The sequence below is a fragment of the Coptis chinensis genome, chromosome 4 (assembly GCF_015680905.1).
Source record: "Coptis chinensis isolate HL-2020 chromosome 4, ASM1568090v1, whole genome shotgun sequence".
NCBI classification, from domain to species: domain Eukaryota; kingdom Viridiplantae; phylum Streptophyta; class Magnoliopsida; order Ranunculales; family Ranunculaceae; genus Coptis; species Coptis chinensis.
Genome location: NC_141459.1, coordinates 54,316,869 through 54,340,121, shown reverse-complemented (window position 1 = coordinate 54,340,121; position 23,253 = coordinate 54,316,869). Strand labels below are relative to the sequence as shown.

At 38.0% G+C, this 23,253-nt stretch overlaps 2 protein-coding genes across 3 annotated transcripts; both read right to left on the bottom strand.

The window, feature by feature from the left end:
* Positions 1-374: 374 nt before the first annotated feature.
* EXO70E1 (exocyst subunit exo70 family protein E1) lies at positions 375-3,160 on the bottom strand. The gene is made up of 2 exons (XM_086557132.1): positions 2,999-3,160; positions 375-2,750 (listed from the first exon to the last, which is right to left on the bottom strand). Exon 2 carries the CDS (start codon positions 2,500-2,502, stop codon positions 556-558), a length of 1,947 nt encoding a protein of 648 aa, XP_086413258.1. The 5' UTR covers positions 2,503-2,750; positions 2,999-3,160; the 3' UTR covers positions 375-555.
* A 728-nt stretch (positions 3,161-3,888) lies between these two features.
* Positions 3,889-11,629, bottom strand: LOC147504027 (putative mitochondrial-processing peptidase subunit beta, mitochondrial). Of its 2 annotated transcripts, none has more exons than XM_086557131.1 (9): positions 10,872-11,629; positions 9,922-10,086; positions 9,666-9,803; positions 9,303-9,454; positions 9,091-9,199; positions 5,223-5,321; positions 4,848-4,913; positions 4,368-4,475; positions 3,889-4,242 (listed from the first exon to the last, which is right to left on the bottom strand). In XM_086557131.1, exons 1-9 carry the CDS (start codon positions 11,106-11,108, stop codon positions 4,156-4,158), a joined length of 1,161 nt encoding a protein of 386 aa, XP_086413257.1. In that variant the 5' UTR covers positions 11,109-11,629; the 3' UTR covers positions 3,889-4,155. The 2 variants fall into 2 exon arrangements, with proteins under 2 accessions (XP_086413257.1, XP_086413256.1); XM_086557130.1 differs by having other exon boundaries at positions 4,848-4,934; positions 5,178-5,321; positions 10,872-11,452.
* Positions 11,630-23,253: the final 11,624 nt, after the last annotated feature.

Here is a 23,253-nt window from a genome sequence, read left to right as displayed (position 1 = left end):
CTAATAAGTTTATCTTGTCTATGTTTCACCAAGCACTATGAGTTCCTTCTACAAATTCCTTTAAGATATTTCTTTAGGTTCGTGGATGCAACTTCTGTGTTATATTTCATTCTAGTTCCTGGAGGGTTGCTTGAGTCAATCCCTCTCTGACTCTGCTTTAGTTTGCTCTGTTAGGTAGGGCGACAGTTTGATTAGTGGTCTAACAGGTGCTAATCTAGTCAGTATGTCTTAAAGCCATTTAGATAGATGGCTTATTTAACCACTTCTTGGTGCGCTCGTATCTCAACATTTTATTTTTATCAATACCAATGTATTTTTAAGCCTTAACCGAAAAGGAAAAAAAAAACATCTATTAAAGAAAGAACAACAAATACTTCCTCTCAAAATTGGAACTATACCTTTATCAAGTCCAGGTTCTTGGACTTAACTTGCAACAACAAGCAAGACATTGGAAAAGTTTAATAGAAACCGCACCAGTATGATATGATACAATAAAATAACAACAAAATAAAATTCAAAATAAAACAATAGCAGAGCTCAATACCTTCTGGTACTTCACCTCCTACGAGAATTGTGTAATGATCTTTGGGACCCTTCAAAGAAATCCAAGAGGTAATTTTGCAAATCATCGGCAGTGTACTTGATATACCTATCAATATGCCGTTCGCTATCCAGCTGACTGGCATGCCTTCCCAAGAATGTTCGGTATGCCTGGACTACTTTAAGTGACACAGAGATGCGGAGATCTTCCCTCAACTGAGGATCAAGGATCAACCACCCTGTCTGGCTCTTGTAAACCTCCTCAAAGGCGATATTGAAGCTCCTGAACCTCTCCTTGAGAATCGTCTTTGATGCAGAATTTGAACCTGGATTGTTAATCCCCTCATCCCTCAGTAAAGCGAGAATTGAGCTCCAAGTAGCTCTCTCATAATTCATTGCGTGTTGCTGGAACTTCCAGTTGTGTTGTCTAATCCAACCATCTCCAAAGAAAGCCCTGAGTTCAGAGCCTTTAACCTTTTGAACCATGTAATAGATGTTGTTCATGAGAAAGAAGTGTTGTAGAGAACCATCCCTGTACAAATCTGCCTTATTCTTAAGGTTTGATTCCAGAACTGAAGTAACTGATCGAAGATGGTGAGCCATTGGGGTGACACTATAGGAAGAACTTGCAGCTTCATTTTCCTCTTCAACTGAATTCAGTTTCGGAATTAATTTCACATGTTCCTCCTCATTATGTCCCTCAAGAAGCAAATTCAGGGTATCACCATAGTCGATAAGGAACTTGATGTAATTCATCACATACTTAGTTAGATGATGAATTCCACCTCCAGGAAACGGAGTTATTGATGGGTTTGACCCAACTGCTTTCTCGAATTCAGAATATGTTCCAACAACAGACTCACCCAGTCTCTTCAAGATCTCATGGCATTCAGTTTTGATAAACGACCCAAACTCATCCGGGAACAAATCATCTATATCTGGAAGAAGATCTGAAAGAACCTCATACATATCAAGGATCCGAAATAACTTTTCCGGCTGAAGATGGCCAATAGCTATGGCTTCGCTGAAACTCAAGAGTTGCAGTACTGAAGCCTTTGAAGTCTCAACAAAACAAAATGGATTGATTGATCCATACTCCCCAAAAATCTGGTCACACAGCCGTTTCTCGCTGGCAAGATAAACCCGCGTGAATAGTTTCATAGCCCGCATCCATTTCTTGATCATGAGATTTAAGCTACTCCAGTCCACCCTCATCACCTCTTCAATGCTCATTTTCTCCATTTCCAGTGTGGACAAGCGCTCTTCAAGAGCATCTTTCCTAGTGCTGATATAAGCCTGGCAGCATTCCTTATCATACTTGGAACTTATCATCAGATTTGCAATGCCTTTCAGGTCAGGAATTACATCTGCATGGACCAAATCTATGATGGATTCTTCTGAAATACTGTTATCCCTCCGTAAGGACTCAACTGAATCGTACTCGATCGAGTTATCATCCACCAAGTCAGTTGCACATGAATGGAAAGACTTGTGCTCTGGCTCAAAAGATTTTCTATTTTGAAAAAGAATGTGGCTGAACTCTTCCTCAAGCCTTGCCATTGACATTTGGAGAACCCTATGGGTCTGGCGTAGTAGCTCGCTCACATTCTCGTCCTTATCCAAAGACAAAGCCTCCAAGCTTTCTGCCAACCTCCGAACTTCATCAACGGCCTGTAAATACTCAGAAGCTGACTCCTGCGAGTCCCATATCATAGTCTGATCTGATTCCCATCTTATAAGCTTCTCTTCAACTGAACTGAGCTGTTCTTCAATCTTACTTATCCCCTGTCTGCTTTCAGACTGTAAGTTCATAGTAGACAACTGGATATTGAGATCCATGAGGATCCTTCTCATGTCACCTGGCAGATTTCTATTCGTCTCCAATACCCTTACAAAGTTCTGTGCTGCAGCAAACACATTTTCTTCTTCTGCAACTGGGGTAGAAGATTTATGGTCCTCCATATTAAATAATATCCCGATAGCAAAAGAACACAGCTTGTGTTTTTAACTGAAACGAAGGAAAAAACAGTATCCACCCTTTCAAACGTAACCTGAAGGAAATCAAAGGCTCCTAACCGTGTCCGAGATGGAGAAGGTGACAGAAAGAAATTCAAAGAGCACCTGGGGACTTAATCACGAAATTCTTATACCCAAAATCCACATCCCATTCTAAGGAATTCTCTAGGATAAACACGAGAAACAAAGACACCCTAACAAAACGCTAGAATGTTAGCAAGAAAATCCAAGTCTCCAGTGAGTTGAAACAACAAGCTTGACTAGAAAATCTAAAATCACTTTCAAAATGAATACCACACTAAAAAGACAATTTTAAAAGTGAAAGAAGAAACAAATATTACAAATCAATGAACAATAACAAGATAATCAAAACAATACAAAAAGCAACTTTAAGAAGTAAACTATAATTAGAAACAAAGGCAGCAGAGGAAATATAACTTACAAGTGGAAATAAGAGAGAGGTTATGCGTGTTATTAGGTGAAAAGAGAAAGGAAGTTGAAGTTTCTTGAAAAGAGTTTGAAGCTTTTCTCTGCAACTTCCATGGGCACAGCAGATCTTCTTCTTTTTTTTCTTATTACAAAAACTAAAGCAGAGTTTTGACTTGCAAGTCTTCTACTGCAAACTTTCCATAAATAGGCATTGTTTGTATAATAATTCACAGAAGTAGCCTCTTCTCTTCCTACTGTAAAACTTAACTGCTACAGTGATGTAGTTTGGTTGGTTTAAGGCCAAATTTATGTCCAACGTAGATTAAGTGGTGTACAACTACAAATAGAAAATCAAATCCAAAATTAAACCGATAGAAAAGAGTTTTCATTTAAGTTCAACCAATTACTGTCGTGTGTACAATTAGTTAAAGTCATACGTCAAAAATTTTGTCGTGGCTACATAGAAACAACATTTTTTCGTATTTGAGCCCATTGGTCTGGCTAGAGACGTGGGGCCACTGTCACTAACAAATGCACAGTGTTGATTCTGTATCGAGATTGCTAACAAATTAGTTTGGCTTTTGAGAAATGCTCATCGGGTATCGTACAGCCTCTCCATTTCTTTTTCACGTATGACCAACTGATTAACCTGAATAGGTGACAACGGCTATCAAATTACTAGGGATTGCTAAAATGTGGTGATTTATTCCGAAAGTCGAACGTGCGTTACATTCATTTAGGCCACTCGGGTAAGACGGAAAGAAAGTAAACAATACAACTAGGCCGATTTAATCATAAATTTGTTGTGCAGATATGCATGGAACACAACGAATTTGTGATTTTTTATTGAATTGCCAACTGGGTGGAACAGAAAGACAGATGATAAAATCCAAAACAAAGACATGAGAAATTGAGCAGCTTTACGAAAAATGAGAAAGGACAACTTGGACGAGGATTTAGAGCAGTGTATTCTGCGAACAAACCTCATTGTTCTCAAGAATCAATAATTATTTTGTAAAGATGGATAATGTTACAAAACCAAAAAACAAAATTTGTCCACCCTACATTATCATGCTGAAAGGATGTGCCATTGTCCAACACAATGCAGACCGGTTTATCAGACTTATCTATATGGAAATGGAAGGATGATTACAGCAAGCATTAAACAATCTAATAACGGAGCAAGTATGTCCTGCGTCTGAACCAGTTGTAATCTGGGAGGCTCTGGATTGGTCCCATGGCAGCAATTGCCACATCCTGGAAAAAAAAAAAAACGAGTTTTCTTTCAATGTTAAGTTACTAAAACCAGTTCATCTTTTCCTCCCTCGATATTTTATCTTACAAATATGAAGTAGATCTTCACAGTATATTTCTATTCTTACCCGATCAAATATAAAACGGTTGGCTACACGCTTGACAGTGCTGGCATCCACAGCATCAACTCTTGCAAACAGTTCAGTGAATGGCATGCGTCTTCCATATGTAAGTAGCTAAAAGGATGAACAAACCAAGCTTAGAGGAGCACTCAATTAACCATATATACAGTGGTTATGAGTTTCTTTCACATGCAAGTTAATTTTAGGCACATGGGCGAAACCAGAGAGAGGATTTCTACATGGCATCTTCTCAAACTATGCAACCAGTAAGGTCATTTTACCCAGGCATCATTACTCAGAGGAGGACCTTATGGTTGACTGGTTTCTACACCCAAGACTCGAAAAAATCAGACTCAAAAGTAGAAGTTAGATACTTAGATCCATGTTCCACTCAAGCAATACTGTACTTACTGTATTACATCACTGTTATCCATATCAATAATGAAAAAGTTACTATCAAAAAAAAAAAAAAAATGAAAAAGTAACCTGTCGGCCAATATCTTCAGCAACAGGACTGGTTCCATCAATGTGAAGTAGTAGAGAAGATTTCAACTGGCAAAGCGTCAAATTAGATATGGGAACCACCAAAAAAGACGAGAAACAACAATATCCAAAACCACTAATTCATGCTATCAACTGCATAAGAGCAAATCAGCCAGAGAAAATGGCTACAAAAGACCAGATAAAACTAAATGACAATTTGTTGACAAGTCCTAACTCCTAAGATAGGACTGTATAGAACTGCTATTTCACAATGATCATTAAATAGCTCAAATTTAGTGACAAGCACCATACTGAAGATTGCAGCATTTTCTAAACAAAGAAACAAAAAATCATGGAGACAAAGAAATCTATGAATACCTGATTACGAGCGCGAGTGACATCAGCTTCAGAAACTCGGTAGGATAATTTGCTCACTTCATACATTATTGCATAGGCTAAATCATCTAAGCAATCAGGCTGAATACAAGAAACGAAAATATCCAATCAGAATGATAAAAGAGTAACAATAATAAATGATTAAAATCCAATACTAGCAGTAGAAAATGGATCTTGTTAACCAACAATAATAAAACCTAAGAGTATCATATGCATTCAAAACCAAGGATAAAGTTCACTCTACCCCTGTTCCTTCCATAAAATATTCTAGACAAAAATACAGTTGGAATATGTTGCTGAAAATGGAGCCAGTATAACTGTAGTCCCTAGTTTTTATACATGGCATTTCTGTGCAGATATGCAGTTTAAGGCTAAATGTCGTAGAAATAAAAGTATCTACAGCCAATGATAATTGAAAAGAGGCGCGGTATTGGCACCCTTTTGGCAAAAGTAAAACAATAATAATTATTCTTTATATGTCCTTTTACACCCCACATGCCCGATAGTTCTACGGCATTGGATTGCCGCGAGATCCCATATCCCACAACAGGCAGTTGCCGCGGAACATTTTTTTTGTGTTTTTTTGTTTTTTTTCACTTCAAATTTTGCGGATTGAACACACACGACATATGAATACCTCATTTTCTTCTTTAAAACTTCTTTATACACTCCAAAAACAACACCAAAACCATGACAAAAAAATGTACAATCGAGGCATAATTTTGCTATCTCGCGACAAATATTTTCATATGTTATAAGAAAAACTTGTGATCAAATTAATGAAGAAGAGTTTTGATAATTAACACAAGCAAAGACTCTATTTTAGTGAACACAACCATCTTGCGGCAACTAACTTTTTTTACGGTGGCTATTAAAAAAAATTTAAAAGAAAAAAAGATCCACGGCAACCACCTTCCGTGGGATATGGGATCTCGCGGCAACTTCTTACCGTGAGTGTTTTTTATGTGATTAATGGAGGGGTGCCAATACCTTTGAATTGATCAAAGTGGGGTGTCAATACCGCGACCCAATTGAAAATAGGGTAAAAAAATAAAGATATAGATTGAAGGAGTTGATGAGAAGAGATCTCCAAAAATTGAGTGTAGATCTTGAAGAAATTTCTCCTTGTGCAGGAAAGCAGTGAGCCATGCAGTGCCAGGTGTAACGGATACGGAGAAGCAAAGATTTTCTCAACAAGCATGGACTTGGTATAGAGCCTAAACACATTTCCTAGGCATGCTTTAACTGCACAGATCCTTGAGCAAAAAATGATCAACAATTTTCCTACTCGCACGTTGGTGAAGAATGAGAAAGCCAAATGCAAAAAGCACCATACCTAGAAGTGGCTGTTACCTTTGCATAAGTTAAAAGGATTCCTTTTTCTTTCCTTTCAACTAATGTGCCTCTGTATTGGTCACACATTAAGTAACATCATCCCTGTTACGAGTTCCTTCAATTAATGTCTTATTCCCCATCAAAGGAAAAGAAACAAAGGGCTTGGAAGGGAAGTTCATCTCTAACAGCTCGTTACGTAAAATGGCTCCAATCTACAAACTGCTTTAAGTGTTCAGTTTAACATTATTACTATATACAATGGAATTGAACCCCATCAGGCAGAGTTGGATAGTTGCACCAGAAAATGTGTTTATTAAGTGCCACAACTAATACCAACACGATTAACACGTTGATTCCAGTGGCAGAGTCACATGGTAACTACCTGGGGCACACAAGAACATTAATTACCTGTGGAAGTTTGTTGCCATTTACAAAAATTAGTAGTGCGCTCTATGTACTATAGTTGTTGTTGAGCAGGAGCAGGAGCATAGTGACAAAGTTCGGGTTCGGCAATAAATCGTGAAGGGGTCAATTCGGGAAGTTCAGAATTTTTTCAGGAATACTTCAAAACCGGTAGTATTACTTTAAGAAAACTGTATGCAGCAATAATAAACAAAAGTTACATGTCTATCATTACATATAAGATTGTCCCAGTTTTTACTTTAAACTGAATAAAAAACAAACAAATACTATTAACAATCGAGTTCCACTTTTCAAGTCTAACGGTCAAGTGGTCTCACAAGCAATTAATTTAATTAACTAATCTAACTTATCTTCATAAATAAATAGAAAAATAATTAAAGAAAAAAAAAAATGGAACCTTTTTTATCAATGCACTGATTTTGATTTGGGAAAAGAGAAAGAGATATAGGGTAGAATGGTAGGCTACTGTTCTCATTTATGGTAGATTGGCAAAGATTCTCTTTCATATATTATTTTACATTAAAATAGAGAAATTCTGAGGTGACTAACAGTTATCACAAAAAGTAACTATCTAAAGAAACCTACGACCACCCTTTTTAACTCAAAATCAGAACTGAACCCCGACACACACACACAAATTGACTGCGAATTCACATGAATTACTCCAATGTTTTGCTGATTTCTGTCACTTGAGCAGGAGGCAAAACAGCCAAAAAGGCAAAAGCCCATGGTTCACATTTTCACGTCCACACCTAAATAAGTTCCAAAAAATACCTATTTCTACTCCATCTTTAAACTCCTTTGTGAGTTTGTGACTCCCTCACGTGTTTAGTGCCAACTCAGCACCTAAGTCAAAGAAGACCAAAAGAAAATCTCACCTAGCCACCTCCCCAACCCAATGCAACTCACTCTACTACTGTAAATTCTCTTCAGGTAAGTATGGGCATAAAGGCCTGATTTCCATTTTGTGCCCACAGTCCAGCCACTAAAGCTCATTGAATACCACATCAAAGAAAGAGCACATTGGCTTAACCCACAATCACCTCCGTGGATATACATTTATTATATATTTTACTTTTTGCTATTGAAGACTTTAAATTGTCCCAACTTCGGACTCAAAAGTTCAATGTGTCATTTTCATTTTTATGTCCAGGAAATATACTTATATTTCTAAAGGAATCTGTAGCTCTTCACGCTAAAATTGTAATTCTTTATGCATTAACATATAATTTACCATTTCAATGATTATGAAGTTATGTTAGCTAACATGGAAACCCATGATTTGGAAAAGATGAATTGTTCAAATTATCAAAACGCAAAGTGCCCCACGGAGATAGAATTTCTGGCTCCGCCACTGGTTGATCCTACCCTTTTGCTCCTTATAATAGGGGGAAGGGAACAGGAGAGCACAACATGATGTGGGATAGAAACCTTCTCCTGAAAGGGGAAACCCCAGCATGTAATGCTTTCATCTTCAGTATTTCCATATGGGAACACAAGTAGGAGATGTAGAGCACATTCATTACAAGTGAAACTGTGCAAGCTCCAAATTATAAGGCTATACTGGGAGTTGCGAGTGCCATAACGTGCGACATAGAAAGAAAAAATATTGTGGAATAATGTCCAGGTAATGGAACAAGATAAAGTCATGTCATGACACTGGGAAGCACACAGCTGTCTCCTACCCTACCTCCCTCGAAGGACAAAGACTCCGGTGTTAAAGGTAAGAAAAACCTATTGCACCTATTTTCTTCCAGATGAGGCATAGGAAAACCTTTTTGTTGTGTACATAGATTACATAAAAAAATTTACTCTAATTGTGGTCCCACTAATTTTTAACTGCTTCTGGAATGTTACCTAGTCAACCATGATATTGCTTGCACTATTTCCAAATTTGTATGACAATGGATCACATTTGGAAAGGTCAATTTATTGATGTATAAATTGTGTGTATGCTAGATAATTGAGAAATCAGAAGTCACTGCTTCATAGCATATTGTCTAATGCATATAGCAGTGCGAAATACTTATAAAATTAAAAAGACAAAACTAGTTTGTTAAAATAAATTAGGTGAAAATGTTAAATTCCTTACCTTGGCAACAGCATAAACGCCAAATAACCCAGTGTCTTTGTAGTTAGTGTTAAAAGCCATCATGCTCTCTGCTATTTCATTGATTCCAACCCTCTGCGCCAGCTCTGAACTGTTCACACAAATTTATGTGAAGATGATACACATCAAAATCAATCCTCAACTAAGTTACAAGTTTCATTTCTAAATTGGTCAAGTAAAAGTAAAAGACTCACCCCATGTGCTTTCCCCCACCTGTACTTTTATTCCAAGAGCCCAGCATGGATTGCATGACCATCAATGCAATGGAATCGGGATCGGTCCACGATGCTCCTTCGAATGCAACAGCGAATTGTGCAAGAGGAACATCATCATCAATGATTCGAACCTGAAAAATCACAAAGCTATTAACAACAATTACATGAATCCACCAGATTCACTATATAGGACTTATGAGAAGTATGTTCGTGTTAACTGATAATACCAGTCTCAGCACCAACTTAATCTATCCAAGGACCTTCAACATCGTGCACAGATTATAAATGTGGTACAAGGACTCGGAACAAAATATAAAAGGAATTCCGATAATTACAATATACCTCAGAACCTGTAAATATTGCTGGCTCTTTTGCAATCAATTCAGATGTTGTAGCAGATTCATATGGTAAATTTGTAAATAATTTCTTTACTTCTTCAACAACATCTTCGTGTTTGACAGCCCCAGCAGCAGAAATTACCTGAAAGTTAATATTCCAGAACAGACACATGTCAAGAATATCCAAAGCATTGACGGGGTAACCACAATGCAATAGAGGAACTGAACTAATCCCAAGCATTTATATGTAGTTACAGTACCATTCTGGGAAATGCATAGTGAGTTGAAATATATTTCCCAATATCAGCTCTGGTGATTTTCTGGATATTCTCAGTAGGGCCCAAAATGGTTCTGCCCAAAGGAGTGTATTGAAATGCAGTTGCATGTAAATGATCAAAAACTACTTCCGCCGGTTGGGTTTCCACCTGCAACAGAACATATAAAAAACATTATGCACAGGAAGGCAAAATTATAAGCTACAGACCTATGCATGGAATCAGTTACATATAGGGTATTGTGGCACAGAGTAAGCGAACAAACAACAAAGGTCCATAGATTATCCTGTAGAGTCAAACGCCCAATAAATATTCTCATATAGAGAACGGCTGCCGTCCCTACCTTGTAATTATTTAAGATGCAGATATCGCAATTTGGAATATACCCACTAGGTAATGGAATAAGAATAATGCAGATACGCATTTCATCTAATGGCTACATCAAATGCCATTAGATGAATTTTATGAGCTGATAGTTGCATTGGCTTCTTAATAAGAGTGTCCAACTCAATTCTTAACGCATATTATGCTCCTCAACACATCTTAATCGAAACTACAATATGCAAGTAAATGCCAAGGGCAAGGAAATCCAATCATTGTATATATAAAATCAACTTACAGAACTGCAGTGCCTCTTAATCAATAAATAATATTCCATTAAAGAATGAGCATGTTAGAAAACTTCTGAAAAAGGGGGGTCAACAGGAATCCATATTGAAACTAAAACACCCAAACCAGGCTGACCCCCTTAGCATACTCATCCTTTGGCCCTTAGCACTAACTTACGCAAAACATCTCAACAGCTACAGGCATAATTTGAATACAATAGTAGCTTTTTGTTAATTCGAATTCAATGTTAATACACATAACAATGGAACCTTTAACTACACGAAAGTAAATGCAATAATAAAAAAATGCGATTATAAATTCCTTACTTCTTCCTTCTCACGGAGAATAACACCCCGCTCACGATCAACCCTATCGGAATCAAACTCTGAATTCTGTAAAATATCAGCCAAAATATCAAGTGCAATGGGAACATTTTCCCCTAAAACATTAGCATAATAAGTGGTCTGTTCCCTAGACGTATACGCATTCAAATGCCCACCCATATTCTCAATCTCTTCCTCCAAAGCCCGAGCCGATCTCTTCCCCGTCCCCTTAAATATCATATGTTCCAAAAAATGAGCAGTCCCACTAGTCTCATCAGTCTCAAATCTACTCCCGGCATCAATCCACACCCCAACAGTAGCTGTCTTAACAGCTAGATTAGACTCCGTAGCGACACGTAACCCATTGGGTAAAGTCGTTACACGGGTTTCGGGTGCAGACAAGATTTGAGTATGGTCAGTTAAAACAGGATGTGGGGAAGCGTGTTGGAGGAATCTAGAATCTGGGTTGTCGAGTTTTTTATTTGGATTTCACTTGTTCTGCTAAACGGTCATAGATCATTTCATGAGGATGTGGTGGGGCCAATGGTGGTTTTGTTTCTGTTTGGGTTAGAGATGATGAGGAGGAGAAAAAATAGGGTTGGATGATAGAGCGAGGTGAGGGTAAAAAACGGTTTTTAGATTTTCGAACTAGGGTGAGTAGATTTCGTATTGCCATGATTGCTGTTTTGGTGGAGTTGCAGAGGGCAAAAATGGAGACGAAGGCTGAAAAAGTGCGTTTATAAGTGTTTTGGGTTGTGTGGGCTTATTGGGATGGGCCTAGTAGAAAGTATATCTGTTACTCAACACTCGTGACGTTTCTAATTCCTCCGTTTTAACCAAACAAACTCAAACTATTAGGCCATCTCCAATCCAATAGGGGTGTAAATTGTTTAAAGTGTAAAATTTACACTCTAAGGGCATCTCCAATGGGGGGTGTAAAATTACACCTCCACCTAGGCTCCACGTAGGTGCCATTAGGATTTTACACCTCTAATTGTATAGTATTGTATAGCTCATAAATATCCACACTCTATACTCTCCAATGGAAGAGTGTAAAAAAAATAGATTTTAAACTCGGACGTCCCTCTTTAATTTAAACCTGGGGCGTCGGCTTGAAATGACGTCCCGTTTAAAATAAAGCTTCAAACGTGTGTTGAAGTGGCGTCCGAGTTTTTAAGTTAAACAGGGCGTTATTTTAAGTGACGTCCGGGCTTTTATTAACTAATAGGCGAGGGGGAATTTCCACCCTTTCATTAGCTAATACACTATTACCTACGGTTTAAGCACCTCCATTGGAGAGAGTTTTTTATATTTAGGGTGTAAAATTTCCACTTTATATCGGGTTTACACCCCCATGGAGATGCCCTAAATGCCAAAACATATTTCCAACGGGGGTGTAAATCCCGGGTAATCTATCTAACAAAACAGGGAGGAGTGGGAGGACAGATTCCACATCATAAGGTGAGACGTGGTCGACACACCCCCTAACCATAGCCACTCAAAACTCATGGAGGGTGAATTAAAAAGCTTTTATGGGGTGAGTTAAACAGTTTTTCTCCTTTCACCCCCCACAAAAAAGTCAACATTGGACAAAATTTTTATGGGTTGAATCTTTTATGGGCTTGGAACCATGAGCATGAGCTCAATTAAAAAAAATTGTAATAGTAGGGGTAGGCATCTAAAAAATCAGCCAAAAAGCTGGGGCTTATAAACTGTTGGGCCTCCAAATTTGACGTAGTGCTTGCCTTGATTGGTTGACCCTAATTGATGTTATTGGGCTTATGGATAATGGGCAATTATCGGCCTTCATACTGCGACGAGTTGTTTAGCAATAAGACGCGACATACACCTTTGCGCCGAAGGCATGACGAAGTTGTTTTGTGCGAAGGCGGTGCCTGCCTCATACCCCGAAAGCGACGTGTTGTTTCGCGTCGAAGACACGCATTTAAACGCGATATCGCGCTTGCGCCAAGGCCAACGAAGTTGTCGGGATAAGCGGCCGGTAGCGTTGAGGTCTCACGGGTCGTAGGCACGGGCATACCCTAGTAAACTAATAATTAATAGAGGGGATGGAGAATTCCCCATCCGGCTATTAGTTAATAAACATCTCGGACGTCACTTGAAGTAACGTTCCAACTAAAAAGAAATTCGGACATCACTTAAACTCACGTCTGTTTTATTTTTTTTGAGAATTGTAATGTTTGCGACGGGCAAAGACTGTCATTTATTGATTTATTGGTTGGGCCAGTTTTAAGTAAACCACGGATGTTACTCAAAGTGACGTGCGTTTTATTTCTTTTTTAGTTAAACCACTTGCGACGGACTTTGACCGTCGTTTTTTCCCAGTTTTTTAATTTAACAAACTCTTAAGCTTTGTTGCATTAGATACCATTTTGGGTGTGAAAACTATTAGTATGTAAGAGGGGTCATAAAATCCTAGTGGCACCTATACGGAGGTGTATATATACACTTTCCATTAGAGTGATATAAAAAGATCGATCTGTTGGAAATACAGCACAGTCTAAAACAATACCGTAAGATATTTTTGAGATATCCATTCCAAGAGCCCACCACTTTTTCTCAATTAGAAAAACAAACATGCGCCAGAGATGCTATCGTCATCTCTTTGACTATCCCATAATAAAAAAGAGTGCCTCTAATAAAAACTAAACAAAAACTAAACAAACACAAAATAGCCATAAAAAAAAAAAAAAAAAAAAAAAAAAAAAACTTAAAAAAACTTAAAAACAAACAAATTGTTCCTTCTCCAAAAAGTCTGACGAAGATGAACCAAAACTCTCCCTCACTTCTCTTTGCCCTTTTCTCTTAAGATCTCTTTTGGAATTGTGTTGTTGCCACGTTGCTGCTTTTGATGTTCGTTGTTGTTATTATAGAGAGGTGATTTTCTAAAATTGATTTCTAGTATTTTCAATAATTTTTTTCCTTTTCCTTTTCCCCTTACAATTAAATTTTTAATCCACTTCTAAAGTTTGCATTGTTAATTTTTTCTTATTTCTACAACCCAATTTTGTTGTTATCATTGTGGTCGTAACAAATTGTTTTTGTATACTATAACAGATTTATTTAATGGAGCAACGGATCAAATAATTAGCGAAAATATGTAGCGATTTCATAGATTGTTGTTATGAGGAAGACATTATCAAATGTGCTAGTGACAAGGAAGAAGACCATGGTCTATATGAAGGAGATGTGGATCCTGATTTTGGAAAAAAAATTGAAGGTGATGACGGTAATGCTGAAAACAATGAAAATAGTTGTGGAGGAGTTGAAATGGATGAGGGCAATGAAGATATGATGAATGGAGTACGACCTTGTGTTGGCATGTAGTTCAATTCTCCTATTGAGGCCTATAATTTTTACAATTATTATGCACGAAGGATGGGATTCAGTATCAGAAGAAACTCTACAGCTAAATCTCAGTGCATCAATGAAATCATAGCTCGGTCGTTTTGTTGTTCCCTCGAAGGTTTTAACAACACCGCTAAATCAATACTTGTTGGGGAGACAAAGGAATAGATCTTATCGAGAGAATTGGTTGAAAGGCGTCATATTTATTAGAAGAAAAAGAACGAGAAAATTTGGGTTGTTACTCGAGTTCGAGAGGAGCACAATCACAAACTTGCAACTCCAAGCAAGAGGCACAAGCTTCGGTCTTCGAGGAAGGTACCAGAAGCACAAGAAAATATATTGGTGAATGCAAAATTAGCGGGATTAAAACCAATCTTATGTTACGTTTTATGGGTGTTGAAGTTCTTTGGAATTCGCAACATTAGTTTCACTGAAAAAGATGCTCGAAATGTTTTAGGTAAAATTCGACAACACGAGCTTCGAGTTGGAGATGCAGAATCTGTACGTTATTGAATTCTTTGAGCAAAAACAAATGGACAACCCCTCATTCTTCTACTCAATCCAAATGGATATAGAAGGCCAAATGAAGAACTTCTTTTGGGTTGATGCACGGTCAAGGATGGATTATCACTATTTTGGATATGTTGTTTGCTTTGACCCTACGTACATGACGAATCGGAAAAAAGAATGAGAAAATTTGGGTTGTTACTCGAGTTAGAGAGGAGCACAATCACAAACTTGCAACTCCAAGCAAGAGGCACAAGCTTCGGTCTTCGAGGAAGGTACCAGAAGCACAAGAAAATATATTGGTGAATGCAAAATTAGCCGGGATTAAAACCAATCTTATGTTACGTTTTATGGGTGTTGAAGCTGCTGGAATTCGCAACATTAGTTTCACTGAAAGAGATGCTCGAAATATTTTTGGTAAAATTTGACAACACGAGCTTCGAGTTGGAGATGCAGAATCTGTACGTTCTTGAATTCTTTGAGCAAAAACAAATGGACAACCCCTCATTCTTCTACTTAATCCAAATGGATATAGAAGGCCAAATGAAGAACTTCTTTTGGGTTGATGCACGGTCAAGGATGGATTATCACTATTTTGGATATGTTGTTTGCTTTGACCCTACGTACATGACGAATCGGAAAAAAGAATGAGAAAATTTGGGTTGTTACTCGAGTTAAAGAGGAGCACAATCACAAACTTGCAACTCCAAGCAAGAGGCACAAGCTTCGTCTTGAGGAAGGTACGGAAGCACAAGAAAATATATTGGTGAATGCAAAATTAGCGGGATTAAAACCAATCTTATGTTATGTTTTATGGGTGTTGAAGCTGCAGGAATTCGCAACATTAGTTTCACTGAAAGAGATGCTCGAAATATTTTTGGTAAAATTCGACAACACGAGCTTCGAGTTGGAGATGCAGAATCTGTACGTTCTTGAATTCTTTGAGCAACAACAAATAGACAACCCCTCATTCTTCTACTCAATCCAAATGGATATAGAAGGCCAAACGAAGAACTACTTTTGGGTTGATGCACGGTCAAGGATGGATTATCACTATTTTGGATATGTTGTTTACTTTGACCCTACGTACATGACGAATCGGAAAAAAGAATGAGAAAATTTGGGTTGTTACTCGAGTTAGAGAGGAGCACAATCACAAACTTGCAACTCCAAGCAAGAGGCACAAGCTTCGGTCTTCGAGGAAGGTATCGGAAGCACAAGAAAATATATTGGTGAATGCAAAATTAGCCGGGATTAAAACCAATCTTATGTTACGTTTTATGGGTGTTGAAGCTGCTGGAATTCGCAACATTAGTTTCACTGAAAGAGATGCTTGAAATGTTTTTGGTAAAATTCGACAACACGAGCTTCGAGTTGGAGATGCAGAATCTGTACGTTCTTGAATTCTTTGAGCAACAACAAATGGACAACCCCTCATTTTTCTACTCAATCCAAATGGATATAGAAGGCCAAACGAAGAACTTCTTTTGTGTTGATGCACGGTCAAGGATGGATTGTCACTATTTTGGATATGTTGTTTGCTTTGACCCTACGTACATGATGAATCGGTATGGCATGCCATTCATCCCAATTGTAGGTGTCAACTATCATTACCAAACAACAATATTTGGTGGTGCGTTGCTTTTCAATTAATGCATGGAGTCTTTTGAATGGATCATCAGGACATGGGTGAGGGCAATGAACGGTAAACAACCAAAAGTGATTATGATGCATTGAAGAATCAACAATTGGGGAGCTATTGCAAAAGAGTTGCAAGGTATGCATCATCGTTTTTGTATATGGCATATTACTAGAAATGCAGATATAGAATATGATTAATTCAAATGAGAAGTGTTTATAAGTGTTTTTTGGGTTGTGTGGACTCTTTTGTTTAGGCTTATTGGAGTGGGCCTAGTAGAAAGCATATCTTTTACTCAACACTTTCGTGGCGTTTCTAATTCCTCCGTTTTAACAAAACAAAGTCTTTTGATCTATATGCTTAATTGCTAACTTTTTCCAAACTAGGGGTACCCATATTCTTCCAAACTAGGGGTGTCAATGGGTACCCCTAGTTTGGAAGAAGTTAGCAATTAAGCATATAGATCAAAAGACTTTGTTTTGTTGGGTACCCGATTACCCGAAACCGAACCGAAATCGAAATCGAATGTTTCGGTTTTGGGTCTTAAAAAGTTAGACCCATTTAAAATGGGTCATTAAAAACCGAACCGATAAAGAATTGAAACCGTTGAACCGAATAGTAAAAAACCCGTGGGTACCCGAACCGAAACCGATTATTATGATTTCGATATATAAATATAATATTATATTACATATGTCAAGAAAAGCTTGAGCCAATTCAGGCATAGTGTAAAACATAACTTGAACCCTAGCCATGATCTAAAAAAAAAAAATCCATGAAATGACAATACATACACTACAAGAAAATAGGTTTTTAGCCACAGTCCAAAACCGTGGGAAAAAGGATTTTCCCACAGTTTTGGACCGTCGCAAGATCGTGGGCTTTTTGTGCATCGGAAATGGTATGCCCACAGACATGACCGTCGGTAAAGCCTATCAATAGCGACGGTTTTTGTCACACCCCGAATTTCGACAGAATTCGAAAAAACAATATTTGTTCCCGACTCTTCGATTTTCGAAGTATGATGCACTCTCAACTCCCAAAAAACTATAATCAGTTTAAATACGCGGATAATTAAAAACCAATAAAAATTTTCAAATAAAGAAAAGTCATTTTCATTATTAAAAACTCACAACTATGATTAAATTACAAATCTCTTTTCAACCCTCTTTAATTATAATTACAATTGAAAATACAAAACAACATCTCAACTGAAAAATATATTTCACCTCAAGGGAAAACAAAAACATATCCTAAAATGTGACGCTAACGCAAACCACAAGCAGCAACCAACCTTCTTCAACACTAAACCTATCAAGAGTTATCAACTATGTTCATTTAATGAACACACCAGATAAACAAACATGCAAATCGGGTCAGCATTATAAACAATGCCAGTGAGTAGCCCTAAAAATACAAATTATACTTATACATATATATACACAATCCATAAAGCAGTTAGTTCCTCCCCCGAGGCGCCTTAACTTCCAACGACTAATACAACATTCTTATATACACTAATTAAGGTAGGTAGTAGTTCCTCCACTGAGGCGCTTTAGCTTCCAATTCATTAATAGTAAGCCATTTAGTTCCTCCACCAAGGCGCCTTAGCTTCAAACCGTACTATATCAACTATATCTAATAATCAAATAATAAATATAAACTTACTCTTTACTTACACTGGTATATGCCAAATCACAGAGTGGGTCACACCTGCATAACTAATCAATTTAACCCACCCTTCTGCAAAACCTTGTGAATGCAACCTAAGTTACAATAGAACAAGCATATCATATCCCTAATTCCAAATATCTCATTTGAACCAACAAGAACCATCTCAAAGACCAATTTCACAACCACCATAAATAATTTATTATCGATTTAACGTACGCTTTGTTATATCGTCACAATTATTGTTTATAGTTTATTCAAGTGCCTCTAGAATCACGTCGTCTCTATGTTTTACCTAGTTTCTCTGGCTACCACAATCGCTACCTGATAAGAGCCCAAAACTGTAGTTTTAACCCCTTAATAATCATACTGTTAGACCAATTATGTGAATAATAAGTAAGAGTTAATACTGATTACGTGTTTTTATGCATTTTAGGTTTCAAAGTCCATTATGTGCAAAAATGTGCCACTTTAGCGAAATAAAGGAGCAAAAGTCAGCGGAACTTCCGAATGCCATATCTTTGGACTCAGACCTTGGAATGAGGCCTACCTTATGTCAAAACGACCGGCGGAAAAGAGCTTTGCAATGGTCCAAGCCTTGACCCAATCAGAGGAGCAGAAGTGGACGAAAAGTCTGTGGAAGTCAACTGCAGCTGAAGAGGCCTTTTTGAATTTGAAAGAATTGGGTTTTGGGCCGATTCTCGGCCCAAAACATGGCTCCAAGCCCATGCACGTTTTTGGATCTGAATGTATAAAACAAAAAGCTTAGCTCTTCATTAATGGTAGCCAGTGGTTAGAAAATAATAGTTAGCTTAGAATAGAAAGTAGCCATTAAAATAGCTTCTAGATCTAGTTTTATTTAATTGTTTTGATTAAGTATAGTTTCAATATCTAATTCATTTCATTAGATTAAACCTTGAATCTTGTTCTTCATTTGATTAGATCAATAAAGTAGTATTCTTTATCAATTTCGATTTTGCCAATTCCAATTCTAGATCTAATTTCAATTCATGTCCTTAGTTCAATTTAGTCATTAAATTAGATTTCATTATTGTTTAATTAAATAAATTTCAATGCTTTATATTATGTTTAGTTTTAATATAAATGGAAATGATTATGCGGAATGATTCAAGGCTAAACCTCCATTAGAGGGGTTGTGAAGCCTTGATGAAAGCTTGATTCGATTATCGTTAGAATCGTCGTATTTTCTATTCCACTCTAGAAATGATTAGTTCACCATGAGAATGGGTTTAATTGTTCACATGCTAGTTATGAATTGGTAGAAATGTCATGTATAATTAGGGATTAGGAATAACCAATTGTTCTGCGATTCAATTCATTCGATTACTGACGATTAAATCGTTAGTGGATTAAGTTGAAGTTATGGTGGAATCAATCCCCTCTAACTCCTTATCATAGAATCAACGTAGCATTCCCTTAGTATTCGATAACCGACTAGTTGCATCTTGTGGGTAGTTGCATTGCGTGAGTATAAATTCCCTTCGTAAAACTCTCATAGACTTAAAAACGACTAGTTAGATTAGAAAACATCCATGCTAGAGCACTAGGAGTGGAACGAACTCTATCTACTCCACTATACCTCAATTGGTTGAGAGTAGAAATAATCTTTGATAAACAATATAGCATCAGTCAAATAGTTTAGTTTACTTACGTTGAGAATTCATCGTTCATTTCGTAGGTAGACTATTCATTTTACGTTTATCAAATAAGGCCGCCACCATCTTAGTTGCACTTTAGCATTGTATTCATAATATAATTAGTTATTTTTAAGTCCCATTTCACCCACCCACCCTTGTTTGATTCATCTTTGGGTTGCCGTTTTCTTTTGGAAAAATTCGCGAGAAACGCCGACTGAAGGCCATTTCAAAAGAAGCCAGCGACCATCTTATCTTCGCTTACTTCGTTTATACCGCTTCAAAGAGAGCGCGACCCGCCATCTTCTTTCGAGCTCGACTTTGCCTTGAAGCTTCGCTTCAAAGAGACCCGACCCGCCCATTCTTCGCGAGCTTCGACTTTGCCTTGATAGCCCAGCGCCAAGATAGAAGCCCAGCGCCCCTTCTCTCGAAAATCTGAGGATTTCCACAGCTTGTTTCAACTTCGAGTTGTCAAGTTTTTCGTGTTCTAATCTCTTATATACACCGAACACGCGTAAACAAGACGCTATTCATAAAAGCGAAGCAAGGACGAATCGGTATTCCTTTCTTCCACACCTCGCGTCTCTGTTAGAGGTTTATACTAGTATATCGAATTGGTTGGAGTGTTGCATGTGTAGTTAAGCTCGACTTAGTCTTGCATGAGATTAAAGGTCCAGTGCGTACAAAAACACGAACGTAAATACACAACAACATCAACAATCAAGTCTATCTAGTATACCACACACTACACCTCTAGCTACTATTCCACACACACCACCGATATAATGGGGAAGAAAGAGAGACTCCTCTCTCGACTTCTACAAAGCCTTGGCGATAGCCCCAAATCTTGCATCGTTCTAGCAAACCCGTGAGGATTTGAAATCCCTCCAAATATTTTTAATTTGTTACCCATTTTTCATGGTTTTAGACCATGAAAAACCTTACCAAAGACACGCGTAGGATTGAACAAGTCCTAACAACATTCCACCATCCTACGGTTGGTTCTGAACAAATTAAATTAAAATTATTCCCTTTCACCTTAGCCGATAAAGCGGCGTCTTTGGTTAACTGCCCAAAGCTTAAATTGCGTGGACTCGTGGGCTAAACTTGTTCAAATTGTTTATGGAACATTTTTACCACCCCTAAAGACGGATGAGATGCTTTCCAAGATTCATTTCTTTTCGACAAAATCCTCATGAAACATTTTCGTGAGGCTTGGAATCGTTTCACCGATCTGCTTATAGAGTGTCCACATCATAACTTAGCGAAAGACACGTTAGTTCGTGCCTTTTCAAAGGACTTCAACATCACCATAAAGAAGTCCTTGACATAATGAACGGGGGTAGTTTCTTAAACAAAGGAGCCTCGGAGGCTTATAAATTTTTGAGGACCAAACTAAGCGTAATAATAATTGGGGGGGTAGTGACGATTACTCCCGTTCCGCTAGTTCTTCTTCCACAGTTAAGGCTACCAGTATGTTTGAGGTTAAATCAGATCCTGAGCTTAAAACTCTAATTGAATCCCTCACAAAAAGGTAGATGCCATTTCATGTACAACAAAAGCCAATCCCGTTATGAATGTAAATTCAAATCCATGTAGTTTCTTTGAGTCCCGAGCATCCCTAATCCCATCGTCCTATAGCCTATGAACAGGCTTGTTCCATTAATAGTGAACCTAACGCCCGCGGAGACAAAAATCCCAATTTCGGTTGGAGAAATAACCAAAACGTCACACCTCGGTACAATCATCAATATGTTAGGCCACGCGAGCTTTAAACAAAGCTCCACGACGACAGGGCGAGGTCGTGGTAATTTTAATAATTATAACAACCAAGTGCAACCCCGACAAGGTCAAGCACAAGGTCAAGGTAATTATAATAATTATAATGCTAATAGAGGTATCGTTCGGTAAATAATAACTATCAAAATCCACCATAAATAATTCACGGGAAATAGTTCGGTAACACCACCCGTGACTACTACACCCACACACAACCGGATCGTCTTGACACCTTTATACAAGTGAGCCAAAACTTTTTCAAACCATGGCTCAATCCAACCAACGGCTTCTACAATCCGTAACTAATTTAACCCAACAGTTGGCTCAAGATAAAGCCCAAACCAAAGGTGTGTTTCGAACGCAATACCTAATCCTAAAACAACAAACACGACCTTTGAGGTAACGGATAATACTAGTAATGAATTTGAAAATGTAGGTGAGATAAATGCCATCACCACTCTGGATTACGGCGAGTGGTTGATAACAAAGTAACTATGCCTATAGTTACCCCCACCAAGATAATACCTACACCTGCTATATTACTAGATACTTGAAATAGAAACCGAAGAGCCTACCAGCGTAGAAGTACCGGTTCTGAACACAACCAAAGAAACAAAACTCGCGATTAACATCCGGGGAGATACCATTGCTAAATATAGAGCCGAAAACCACCGTTTCCACAAAATTAGCCATGTTAACTAAGGATACAAATTATGAGGAGATTAGGGATGTTTTAAAGAATCTAACTATAAACCTTCCCTTCCTCGAGAGCTATTAAAAGCTACCACATCATGCTAAGTTTCTTAAGGAATTGTGTACTACTAGGCGAAAGACAAATATACCAAAAGACGCTTTTTAACGTAACAATTCCCAACCTTATCCAACATAATGGAATTGTTAAGTACAAGGACCCCCGGTCGCCCCATCGTATAATGCACCTTAGGAGATTCCTATCTGACGACATCGTTATTAGACACGGGGGCTAGTGTTAACTTACTCCCATTTTATTTGTATAGACAAATAGGTCTAGACAAAATGCAACCCACTAAAATGACGTTGAAATTAGTCGATCGGCCTATTAAGTATCCTAAAGGTGTAGTCGAAAATGTGCTTGTAAAAGTCGCGAGATTTCTACTATCCGACCGATTTTGTAGTCCTCGATCTGAAAGTAAGCTAATCGACTCTGTCCCAGATCATTTTAGAGGCGCCCTTTCTTGGCAACCGCCAATGCGCCATTAATTGCCGTGATGGTTCAATGTCCATGTCTTTTTGGCCATCTTGCCGTTGAAGTCAATGTTTTAAAACAAGGACGCGATTACCCGATTCGTCTATGGATGGAGAGGTTAGCATGATCGAGAGCTTTGCTCGATATTATTTCAACAACACGTTCCCTCGATAGTCATATGCCCAAAATTCTTTCCCTTTGGAAAGTCGGACTCAACATTTTCATTCCTACACTGAGTCGATACACATGTTATTGATGAGGACCGGGATAGATGACTTTCTCAAAGATGTAGAGGACTACCATAGTAATGTGGATATGACCAATCTAGATGAGGAATTTGATGAGTTTCTTCGAGTAGGTGACAATTCACCCTATCAAGAACTAACTAGCACAACATCCACCTCGATTCCCCTCCTTCCACCCTTTCAAAGGAACCCGAGTTTGCACTCGATCCTCGTTGTTTCTTCACGTGCTCTATAATTTTTAAATCCTCCTAGCAAAAACGATACTTGGGAAGGACAAACTTTGTGACACCTTCAT

Excerpts from the sequence above, each read along its gene's own strand:
- EXO70E1 (XM_086557132.1), bottom strand. The coding sequence starts at position 2,502 with ATGGAGGACCATAAATCTTCTACCCCAGTTGCAGAAGAAGAAAATGTG.
- LOC147504027 (XM_086557130.1), bottom strand. The coding sequence starts at position 11,108 with ATGATATTTAAGGGGACGGGGAAGAGATCGGCTCGGGCTTTGGAGGAA. Across the intron at positions 9,200-9,302 it reads GGTGGGGGAAAGCACATGGG|TTCAGAGCTGGCGCAGAGGG; the intron begins GTGAGTCTTTTA and ends TTGTGTGAACAG. Across the intron at positions 5,322-9,090 it reads GCGTTTATGCTGTTGCCAAG|CCTGATTGCTTAGATGATTT; the intron begins GTAAGGAATTTA and ends TCTTGTATTCAG.